General features: G+C 36.1%; 1 protein-coding gene across 1 annotated transcript; it reads right to left on the minus strand.

The window, feature by feature from the left end:
* Nucleotides 1–6207: 6207 nt before the first annotated feature.
* LOC110683655 (protein MAIN-LIKE 2-like) lies at nt 6208–7826 on the minus strand. The gene is made up of 4 exons (XM_021860047.1): nt 6967–7826; nt 6573–6707; nt 6398–6524; nt 6208–6315 (listed from the first exon to the last, which is right to left on the minus strand). Exons 1-4 carry the CDS (start codon nt 7824–7826, stop codon nt 6208–6210), a joined length of 1230 nt encoding a protein of 409 aa, XP_021715739.1.
* Nucleotides 7827–12593: the final 4767 nt, after the last annotated feature.

A 12593-nucleotide genomic window follows, 5' to 3' on the forward strand; every position in this document is an offset into this window, starting at 1 on the left:
ACTACCTCAGGTCCCTACAAGAAACACCAATCGGGTAAGAACATGTCCGAAACATCACAGAAGAGCAAGATAAACACTAAAAGTCGTACCGAGATGATCCGACTCCGGACATGTGCAGTAGACAGGTCGACATGGTGGCCGCCCCAAGAGGCGCTCACCGGATACCCCCTCAGCAATGGTCTCGCCGGCGCAATGGAAGGAAAGTACTCGTAGAACCAGATCTACAAAAAGCAAAAGCGTGAGTAAATGCTAACTGACATGTAGGGCTAAACTTTATAGGAAATAATGTTTACCTCTACGACCTTCCAGAAAGCAGACAAAGCAACGTTCGTCCAAGGGACCGGTGGCAACACGAGTCCCTCAACGCGCGAACGAAGTCAGTGTAGGCCAACCTGGCCCAGTCATAAGTCCCAATCCGCCAGAGATCGCGAACAGCAGGGAGGTGGTAAAGCAACGCCCTACTACCCCTGTCAGGGGAGAATGTCCCTGACTACAACATCAGCACAAATATGCGCACCCGCTGCTCTCGGGTGGTCGCATCATCATCAAGAGCCGCTGCCAGCGTCGAGCGACGAATCCCCCTAGTACTGAACTGAGTCGTCTCGACCTCAGCTCGAGCCCGAACAGCAATCGACCCCAATAGCTCCTCGACCTCTGGAGAAAAGACGTCGATACCGTCGTCGAACGGCAGCGGCACAGAAGTAAACTCCCGTCCTGTGATGAGACTGAAGTTTGTAGGAGTGACCATCATCTCACCCCGTGGGAAATGAAAGGTGTTGGTGGTGTCCCAGAAGAACTTCACCAAAGCGCGTACTACGTGGTGACCCCCGCTGGAGGCGACCATAGCCTCGGAGGTCTCGAACAAGGAAACTAGTCCGCAGGACTCCCATAGGAGTCTCGTCTCGCGGTCTCTGGCGATGTGCATCCTATACAAATCGCCTAGACCATCACAGCCAGAGCCGTGATGCCGTGTCCTCCCAATCTCGGTTCCCCGTCTCACCCTCTCGGAAATGTGGTGGACAGGGATAAAGAACAAGGTCTGCTCATCCCACTCTGGGAACCGACCAAGCGAAGTGGACGGTGTGGTGTCGTCCTCCATGGGTTCATGCTCCCGTCTAGTGTTTCGGGACCGTGAACCTGAACCTCGCTGTCTAGCCATGCGACATTGTGCAAAATCATCATAAATTAAGGTTCTATAATATCTAAGGTTCGCCTAAGCCGCATGATATTATGTTCGCAAAAAACAGAGTACATAGTACTAAAACAGAGCACAAATTCAAATTGAGCATGACAGCATTTTTCAAGAAATCAAACAATTTCTTGCTACACTATAGTGATTATTGTGACAAATTGAACAAGAATTGCTAGCAAAAAACATCAAGAACAAACTACATTGTTCTGCCCAACCTTAAGAGGTCCAACAACGGCGTATTGCTCATTTCTTCACCAAATTGAGTCAAACAAGTCTCAAATTACTCCTAAGGCAATATACAAGCATAAACAAGCAATTTCATGGCATAAAACTTGATAAACAAAGCAAATTGAGCATTATAAATTTCGAATTTTCATGAAATTCGTGAATAAACATGCCAAGAATTCATAAAAACCGGTGTGAGTTTGAGGAAAAATTACATAGATCGGGAATATAGATGAAAAGAGCTTTGATTTGCAATAAATTTAAGCACATTCGGGTGAAAAATGAGTGAGCAACAATCAAATGAAGCTTTCGGTTTCTTCGAGCAGCGTTCGCAACAAACCAGAGCAAGAAAATGAACGAAAACGAGATTTTAAAGCAGATTTCGTGCTGGCGCCAGTCCCTAGGCATTGCCGTCACGTTCTGTGCTTGGCGCCTGACGCCAATGCCAGCGCCTGGCGCTAACGCCATATGTCTGACGCTGATTGTTTTTCAGCGACGCCAAAGCAGACGGCCACTTGTTGGGGTTGAGCTAGCCTTTTGCAATATATTTTGGGTTCCTTGGTACGCCAGTTAGCCCCTCTAAGAAATTTGACATGATTAGGTAATCGGCTTGATTACATAAAGTGATCGACCTGATGAAAAGATCGTCTCACTTAGCTTAAAGCGCCTAAGCATTGGCTCAAAAGCAAAAGGCACCGACATATAGGTTCAAGGGCAAAAGGCACCGACATATAAGTTCAAGAACAAAGGGCACCGACATACAGGTACAAAGCGAAAGAGCGCCGACGTAAAGGCATAGCAAGAGCAAAGTTCAGGCAAACTTTTAAAGATCGACGGGCGTGGATCTTCGGTATTTTCCTTTGGAAAATTATCGCATCAAATGAGGATGACTTCAAGAGAAGATGTCTTCGGCATCATTCCCTAGCTTGCGGAAAGTTGTCATAAACAGCTGAAGGTAATTTCGGGCGAAGTTGTCTTCGATTCCTCGAGTTGTTGATAGAATTTATGATATTTTTTTTTTGGCTTAAATGTTAAATTTTATTATCAGATACAGATCAAAGTACTATGTAAAGGGCACATAAACCTTTGTGATAATGTAGGATATTTAGACATAGTACGATATCATTAATTTATACAATAATATACGCTTAAATACAAACTATTAAGGAAAAATGGAAATAAATAATCCCACCTTTGCTCGAATTGAAAATAACAAACCCACCTTTTGATATTTACAAGGCAAACCCACCTTTGTATGCCATCTTCTTTTAATGAATTTTTTTACCTACAACCTATTAAACAAGTTAAAATGTTATTATTTTTATTTTTTAAAGCCACGTGTCTCTCCATAATTGGTCCAAATAAAAAAAAGGTAAAGACAAAAATAAAATCATGTAAAAAAAAAACCCCACCAGCCACCAGCCACCCCTCAAGCCACCGCAAAACCCTAACCCTAACCCTAACCCTAGACCTAACTAAACCTACTGGCCGCCACCCAAAACTCGTCGATCGTCACCCTAAACCCCTGAAATTGGCCGGTCGAAACCCCCAATACAAAAAAACACCCTGCCGATCTAAGTCCAACTTCGAAATCACCCCTTGACCCAAATCCTACCCCTGAAACCACCATAACCACCACCCTTAAAACACCAACCAGCCCCGAAAACCCCTCTAATATTCACAAACCACCGAAAATCTCCACCTCAGCCCCGATTAACCCCTCTAATTTTCGCAAAACGGACGAAAATCTCCACCCCAGCCCTGATTAACCCCTCTAACCTTCGCAAAATGCCCGAAAACCTCCATCCCAGCCCCGATTAACCCCTTTAACCTTCAAAAACGGCCCCTTGAAAATCGTAGCCCCTTGAAAACCCCCCATAAAACACACTCAAACCACAGCACGGTTGATGGGTATCAATTGGGTCGTTTTTGGAGGCTGAGGGCAGCTGACTGGTTTTTGGTGGTGGCTGGGTCAAGGATAGCCGGTTAGGGTTTTAAGGTGGCAAGTGGGGTTGGTGAGGGTTGATGGCTGGGATTTTTTTTTTCATTTTTCATTTTGTTTTGTTTTGTTTTTTGTTTTGTTTTGTTTTTTTGTTTTTTTGTTTATTTTTTATTTTTTTGGTTTTGCTTCTTTTTAATAAATAATGAAATGCACCAATTAATATTTGACATGTGGCATACAACCTACTACAATAGGTCACCAACATGTCAAGGTTCATTAAAAGAAGATCACATACAAAGGTGGGTTTGCTTCGTAAATATCAAAAGGTGGGTTTGTTATTTTCAGTTCGAGCAAAGGTAAGATTATTTATTTCCATTTTTTCAACTTTTAAATGAACCTGGTTTATATTAATTTATTTTGGACCACAAATATTAGAAACACTATGAAAAGGTCACTATCTTAAAATAAAGGTATTATGGTAAAATAAAACTCATTGTGTTATTATAATGGTCATCAGAGGATTATTTTTTTTTTGTAAAAAAAACTATAATATACTACTCCCTCCATGTTTTTTTTAAGTATTACACTTCCTATTTCCGGCCATGTTTTTTTAAATGTTACACTTTCTTTTTTGCCAAAAGGCTACATTAAAAAATTATATCTCTCTCCTCTCATGGTCCCCAACCAAATCCACAACTACTTTTTTATTATATATTTTCTCTAACATTCATTACTTTTCAATAAACTATTAACCCCACTATCTTTGTCTTAATATTTTTAAGTGAATTGCTATTCGTCGCTCCCATTTTACATAGTAACGCTCCCATTTTGACTTGAATGGAAAAATATGTCCTTTATGCAATTTGTGTTATAAAAAGGACTTTGTTCCCCATATGGACACATTTTGTCTAACGGTCCCCTCAAATTACGACGTTACTATCCCGAGTCCACTAAATCGGTCCCCCCGACCTTAAAACCAAATCGGCCCCATGACCACCTTAATTCCTTTTTTTTTAAAAAAAATTAATCATAAATTTTTTTCTACGAGTCTTGGGTCATGGACGACAAGTGGAACATTCATATGCCGGAGATTGCGTCAGAACATTCTGTAAGTTTTTTGTTTTTTTATTTTCTAGAAATAGGACATCCGCCTAAAAATTCCGGATGTCCCATGGTAGATCCGCCTAAAATTTTCGGATCTACCATGAAACATCCGAAAATTTCAAGCGGAAGTAAGGATCCGCCTAAAACTTTCGGATGTTCCACGGTGGATCCGAAAATTTTAGGCGGATCCACCATGGGACTTCCGGAAGCGGATGTCCCTTTTCCAGATTTTTTTTTAATTTATTTTTTTTATTTTATGTTAATTATGTTTTTTTTTTTGTTTAATGTTAATTAAGTTATTTTGTTTCGTGCGCTTGTGATTGTTGTTGTGATTAAGTTTTTAATATTAAATGTAATTATTATTGTTTTGTATTAATATGATTATTAGTAATATGATTATTTTTTGTAACATTATTATTATTATTATTATTGTTATTATTATAATTAATTATTATTATTATTATTATTATTGTTGTTGTTGTTGTTGTTGTTGTTGTTGTTGTTGTTGTTGTTGTTGTTGTTGTGTTGTTGTTGTTGTTGTTGTTGTTGTTGTTTTTGTTGTTGTTAATCTTTTCATTATTGTTGTTGTTGTGGTTATTCTTATTATTAATTAGTAGAAATATAATTTTATAAATATTATTATTATTATATTAATTAATAATTAATGTTAGGATATTATTGTTTTGTATTTATTTTTATAATTTATTATTATTATTATTATTATTATTATTATTGTTATTGTTATTGTTATTTTTTTGTATTTTTTTGTTATTATTGTTTATTATTATTATTATTATTATTATTATTATTGTTTATTATTATTATTATTATTGTTTATTGTTATTATTATTATTATTATTATTATTATTATTATTATTATTATTAGTAATTTTTAATAATTGTTGTTATTATTGTTGTTTGTTGGTGGTAGTGATTAGGGTTGTTGCTATTATGATTGTTGTTATTAGTATTAGTAATTAATGTTAATAATATTAATAGTTGTAAAATTGTTTTATAAATATTATTATTAATATTATAAAAAATAACGTAACGACATAAACTATGTTTTGTTTAATTTGTATAGGATATGGAATTTGAAGACGGCGGTGACGGTGTGAATTATAGTAGGAATTTTGTCATGGATACGTTATTTCCAACATTTTACAATGTAGTTACATGGGCTGATGGTGTTTCCATAAATTTGGGATTTATTTTGGTGAAATCGTCTTATAACAAAACCAGAGATGGTCGGCCTAGTACCAACTTGCTACTACCCATGCATCATAGTCTTACCATTGAGGGCACGCAACGGGGTTCAGACACCGAGTCGAGAGTTCGTGATTGCTACAGTTGGTGGATCACATTTCATCCGTCTTGACCTTGTACCTGATTCACCTCTCCCGCCGATCGCCGGTTGGTGGACTGAACACCACGAGGCTAGTGTTAATGGATGGGATCAACAATTTGAATTTAGAAGGAACATGTGGGATGCATTAGTTAGGTAGTTTGTAATGTACATTCACTAACGTTGAACGTTTGTAAGAATAGTAGAATTATAAATATAATTTTTAATGTGCTTGATTTTAATCTACTTAAAATCTAACATGACATGTAACAAAAAATAAATCAGTGTCCAGATTTTACATTACATGACAAATATAAAAAAATAATAATAAATCAGTTCAAACAAGTAATTAAAACCACTAACACGACTTCCAATCAAAATAATCTAAAGCCCCATTTTTTACTTCCAATCGAATACAAGCTGCTCAGTCATTGTCCGAGTCTCACTCGACATGTGAGGATACTCAGCCAGTGCTCTGTGGTGAATCTCCATGGACCGATCCATCCACTACAAATCAAACAATAACATATTATATACACAACAATTAGTAGAAGTCATTTTTAATATTATAATAAGCATATAGACTTACATAATCAGTGTTAGTCTGCTCATGTAGGTTGCTTGTAACTCCTGCACCTGGAGATACCCGCAGGTGAGAAATCCTATACAGCCACTGCATGTAACCAGGCGCAACCGAAGGAGCTGCAGCACTTAGCCTGGCGAGGGCACCTAAAACTACACTCTAAGATACCCCATGGACAAACCTCTTCCACATCACATCTGTCATCTCGGTCGGGAAGTCTACCCGGTACATCTTCAAGTTAGTCCGCCTCTTGGCCTTCTCTGGCCTGATTATCTCATGGGGAATACCTTGCACGAAACCAAGTTGTCGCACCACTCTATTAAGCATGTACGGCTCAATGATGTTAATGTACTGGATGCAGCCAATGAATAAAGTGGGGGGCACTCGTAATGCAGGATCAACTCCGTACAGTAGCTAGTTCACCTCATGGTCAGTCTGCACATCAATTCTAGTACGAAAAGATAACAGGCGCTCCAAGTTCTTGCTAGGACATCCCGGTCCAACATCCCAATGCACGAGGCATTTGAAGGTCCCGGGTTAAGGTACCCTGCTGTGGCCGAAAGCACGGAAAGTACTCGTAAATCCGCGCTTGCAGAAGCGTGAGACAACCAGCAATCGAATTAGCACCGTTCCGTGATGCCGTGCCCAATTGCCGATAAAAGTAAGCTAGTGCAGCTGTTCCCCAAGCATACTCGTTAATAGGGACATCCATATAACATAGCTCGTGGAGGAAGGAAGGATGCGTACGGTTACCAGTCTTGTCTACAAACAGTGTACCTCCAAGAACTAACCACAAGTATCCAGTAAGCTGATCACTAAACTCCCGCTCAACCTCCAATGTCGACTCAAAAATCTTATCACTCAACACCCCACTACCCTGCCAAATCGTCTTTGTGCCGCAAATCTCAGACAAATCATCTGGAGTCATATCCATGGTGATCGAGCAAGCTTCCCGTAACACGTTCGTGCTAAGAGTAGTGGTGACCATATTGCCTTCGACACGTAACCAAAGTATATTGTACACGTCATGCAACAAGATCATAATCTCCCCAAATGGCATATGAAAGGTGTTTGTATCTGGCTGCCATCTCTCAACAAAAGCAGAAATCAACGGCCAATTAAGTCTTTTAAACATCAGCCCGGGCAAGTGAGACAACCAACTACCATGAATCACCTCGAGGTTCTCCACTGATTGACGACCTCGCCACATAACCAAGTCAGAACACAACTTTGACCTACTCAAACAGCACAAAACACTACGCTCATGCTCGATCCAGATATATCGTGCCACGTGACCACCAAAACTAGGGATAACAGTCCCATCCTCAAGACCACCCGACATCGGTTCCTGCACTAACCATGCCTCTGTGGAGCTGGTAGTAGGCTGACTCGATCCACTACCAACAAATCTCCCTAACTGACCCCTATATACCATATGGTAATCTTAAGGGTCCGATTCTTCATCCCGGTCACCAGCAATACTAGCCGAGAATTCGTTTTCCTCGTTAGATGTAGGTGCTCCACTTGCAGAGTACAAGGGATGACAACTACCAGAATGTGGGTCTCCCAACCAACCACTAGTAGACCCGTATTGCTGCTCGGGCTGAAACGGTGCTGAACGAGATGACCGTCTCCTAACAGACGTATTCAGACGTCGTGATATTGCATGTCGAGCACCAGAACCCTCGATCTACATAAAATAAGTACAGAATCCAATTTTAGTAGTAGTAGTAGTAGTAGTAGTAGTAGTAGTAGTAGTAGTAGTAGTAGTAGTAGTAGTAATAATAATAATAATAATAATAATAATAATAATAATAATAATAATAATAATAATTTTTCCAATTTACTTTTAATATAAAAAATACTAAGAACACTTATCATAAAAACAAAAATTACAATAACAATAATCACAACAACAACACCAACAACAACAACAACAACAACAACAACAACAATAATAATAATAATAATAATAATAATAATAATAATAATAATAATAATAATCATAATAATAATAATAACAATAATAATAATAATAATAACAACAACAACAAAAAATTAAAACAACAACAATAACCACTATAACAATAATAATAATAATCATAACAATAATAATCATAATAATAATAATTATTATTATTATTATTATTATAATTATAATTACTATTATTATTATTATAACAACAACAACAACAACAACAACAAAATAAAATTAACAACAATAACAATAACCATAATAACAATAATAATAATAACAACACTAATATCAACAACACTAATATCAATAACAATAATAATAATATTAATCATAATTAAAAAATATAATAAAAATAATACTAATAACAATAATAAAATCTAAAAAAAAAACAACAACAATCATCAAAATAACAATTCACATAATAATAATAATAATAATAATAATAATAATAATAATAATAATAATAATAATAATAATAATAATAATAATAATAATAATAATAATAATAACAAAAACACAAAAATCAACTAATAATAACAATAATAAAAATAGAAATCGTTCCAAAAATAATTCTTTGAAAAAAAAAAAACACAAACACAAATCATATTATTCACGAAAAAAAATAATAAAAATCGAATTTCCAAGCTTCCGCCCAGAAATTCCAGAAGGACCTCGGAGGATCCGCCTGGAATTTCCTAATCCTCCTAAGTACTTTCGAAAATTTTAGGCGGAAGTAAGATCCGCCCAGAATTTTCGAAAGTACCTAAGAGGATCCAGATTTTTCAGGCGGAACCTCCTAGGTACTTTTTGAAATTTTGGGCGGAAGCCTGGAGTTTCCGATTTTTTGTAAAAAGAATTTACCTGCTCGCCGCTAACGCCGCCACCGCCGTTGCCTCCACCGCTGGCCAAACTCCTCCCTCCGTACGTCACCATTATTCACCTCGAATCACCCATCTGTTTTTGTGTACATGCTTGTAGATTATTTTTCATGATTGTTGATTTTTTTTGTAAAACAAAATAAATTTCAGATTTTAATTTTCAAGTTTTTTAGAGAGTTAGAGAGTAAGAGAGATAGTGAATGAGGTTAGAGAGTGAGAATGTGAGTCGTAAAGTGGAAAAAGCGTATTTAAATATTAGGGGTAAAATTGGAATTTTAAACAAAAAATGCGAGCATTGCCCTGTAAAATGGGAGCGGCGTTTAACAACATTAACTACCCCACTTACCTCTTATTTTATTTAAGTCAATCAAATTGTCAAAACTATGTGCCGGTGAAACTGTAACACTTAAAAAAATATAGAGGGAGTAGCAAATAAAAATAATAAAAAAAAAAATTATGTTAAAATTAGGGTCACTATATTCAATATAACGTCAGCTAATATGTGAGTATTTCAGGTCACAATGATATTAAAGGTCACTCAAGATTTAATAAAGGTTACTAAGTTAAAATTAAGGTCACTATGTTCAACAATATATCAATTGCGCGCTGTATAAAATTATAAACCTTGGTCCACAGTAATATTATAGTCAACCAGGTCTACACAAGGTTTTTTTTTTATATATAAGTTTAGTAGTTAAAGTAGTAGATATATATTTAAGTTATTTCACTTTGCTAGACAAGAATTAATGATCCCTTGATAATTAAGTTTGTAAAAAATAAAAAAACTATTTATTTAGGATCTAAAAGATACAAAATTCAATGTAACAAACATATATATGTAAGATCATGTTCTTTTCACCTTATTTTTGATGTACTGAAATTATTTTTATTGAACTAATATTATTTTTACTTACTCGCTTCGTTTTTTTTTTTTTTTTTTTTTTTTTTTTGTGTGTGTGTGTGTTACATTTATCAAATGCGACCGTGTTTTAGAGTGTTACACTTTCTTTATTTATGTGCTACATTTAATATTGGTAAAATTAATTCTAATCATCCCACTTTTGGTCGGTTGACTGTTAATAATCCCACCTTTAGATTATTTAATAATTTTACCTTTATAGGACATCTTCTTTTATTGGCCCCTAACCTGTTGGTAACCTGTTTTGATAGGTTAAGATGTTACATGTCACTTTGTGATTGGTTGAATTTATTTGTTTTTTTTTTTAAAAAAAAAAAAAAAAAAAAAAAAAAAAAAACAGTCCACACCAACCCCATGCCATCCACCCTCCCCAATCCTCTTGACAGCCCCTCACCCCCACCTACACCGCCGGAACCCTTTCCCATCACCACCCAGTGAAAACCGGCCCCTTTTTCCTATTAAAAAAAATTAGATTCATGCTAAAATTTTGAATCAGAAAGCTAAAAAGTTCAATTTTAGTTATAATTTGATTTTTGTTTATTGTTCTTCATTTGCTCTTATTCTCATTCCAAACTCTTAGATCTTCCAAACTCTTAGATCTTAAATCTACCTAATTTCAACCATTTCATTGTATAGATATTTGATATGGTCCGGAATCTAAAAATTAGTAGAAGAATATTTGAATTTCGAACTCAAATTTAGATTTTTATTATGTTTTTTGAGCTTCATTAATGGCGTGAACAATTCCGCTAACAGGATCCTTAATCAAGCTATTCTCATTCTTTTGGAGTTGTTCGACATCAAGGAAGGGAAGAGGGATGGTTTTCTGTAGACACTTAAAAATGTCTCCCAAAAACCAAACCCAATGATGAACAACCTTTCACCGCCACTATTGGTCGGGTTCAGTATTTAATTCCGAGAGTGCTTAAAAAAATCGTATTTAATTAAATTCAATTTTTGAATAGTCCATGGATTAGTCTTGATGTTTAGTCAAAGCATAGTTTTTAATTTTAGCCCAAACCTTTTTTATTTTATTGTTTTATTATTTAATTTTGGCCCAAACTTTTTATTTATTTTTATTTACTTATTTTCTTATTTTAGCCCAAATAATAATAAATAAAAAATGGCCCGAAATTATCAATCGACACTTAAAATGCTGAACGAAATTAGGGTTAAAAATGAATTTAGACGGAAAAGCAGACTGAAAACTCTCGCGTCACGGCAGCAGTCCACCGTGTCACGGGAAATTGTCTCGTCTAACAATGGGGTTTCTAGTGACACGGGGGTTTCCGTGTCCTTTCCGCGTAAACCCTTAACGCGTTTTCTCCCCCGTTCACTAAATATTTCCCGCGTCACACAAAAGTACACCGTGTCACGGGAATGTTTCCTGTCTGGCGGTGGGATTTCCCGTGTCACAGTACACTTTGCCGTGTCGCGGTATACTTTTTTAGGGTTTTTATCATTTTAGAGTTCCGTGTGTTCCCTCAGCACATTTTTTCTATAAATACCCCCTCATTTCTGATGTACAGGACATCAATTAATTCTCCATTTTTCTCTCTTCTATGCTCTAGCCTAAACACTAGCCTACCCTTCTTCTTTCAAAATTCCTTCTTCAAGCATTCCAAGGAGTCCATAATTTACTCGTGGTTCTGTCCTTAAACCAAAGCATGAAAGGTAGAACTGTTTGAGGGTTTGTCCCCAAATCAATTCTATTTAATTTAATTTAATTTAATTATTGTTTTAGTATTTCCTTGAAGTTACTAGCTCGTTTATTATTTTGTAGTTGCAAGCAAATAGAATAAAAGTAAGAATTATGTTCCTTTTATTTCTATTATTTTTCTAACGATTTTATGTTGTTGGAATTATTGTTAAATTGCTTCCAATATTAATGTTTATTTTATTATATTTATGATCACCATATTGGATGTTTAAAGAGAATATGTAATAGAAAATCACGCCTAATAAGATAATTTGGACGACCGATTTAGGTTCCTTTTTAATCTTGTTATTAATCAAAGTGGTCATAAATATTTTAGAATTATATGTTGCATTAATATTAAACTAATTTAGCTTAATAATAGTTTGGAGCAAATTGAATATTTTGTTTGTATGCCTTTAAGATCGCAGGAATCAGTTTTCACTACAAGAATCGAGTAGAGACCAATACGGGCGAATGTGACTCCATGACTCACTTCGTACCATCATCCCCGATCCTCCTTTCGTGGTTCCGAACCATATGGAGTTAGTAATCTCATGGATTATGAATGGGGTGTAACCTTCACGGGTCAATCGTTGTTGCCTATCGTTGTCCCTTATCGTGGTTGCCTTTTTATGATCCGTGAACGGTTTACAAGTTCCTTACAAACTTGTTAGCGGCTCCCTACTTTTCTTTGTCCCTAATCGTTGTCCCTAATCGTAATGTCAATT

Source organism: Chenopodium quinoa, unplaced genomic scaffold (assembly GCF_001683475.1).
Source record: "Chenopodium quinoa cultivar QQ74 unplaced genomic scaffold, ASM168347v1, whole genome shotgun sequence".
Classification (NCBI taxonomy): Eukaryota; Viridiplantae; Streptophyta; class Magnoliopsida; order Caryophyllales; family Amaranthaceae; genus Chenopodium; species Chenopodium quinoa.

Bases quoted from the DNA above. Each gene is read 5' to 3' on its own strand.
- LOC110683655 (XM_021860047.1), bottom strand. From the start codon at position 7,826: ATGGTATATAGGGGTCAGTTAGGGAGATTTGTTGGTAGTGGATCGAGT. The intron at 6,708-6,966 runs GTACTTTCCGTG...CATGCTTAATAG, and splicing joins CTGCAAGCGCGGATTTACGA to AGTGGTGCGACAACTTGGTT. The intron at 6,316-6,397 runs GTAAGTCTATAT...TTTGATTTGTAG, and splicing joins AGCAGACTAACACTGATTAT to TGGATGGATCGGTCCATGGA.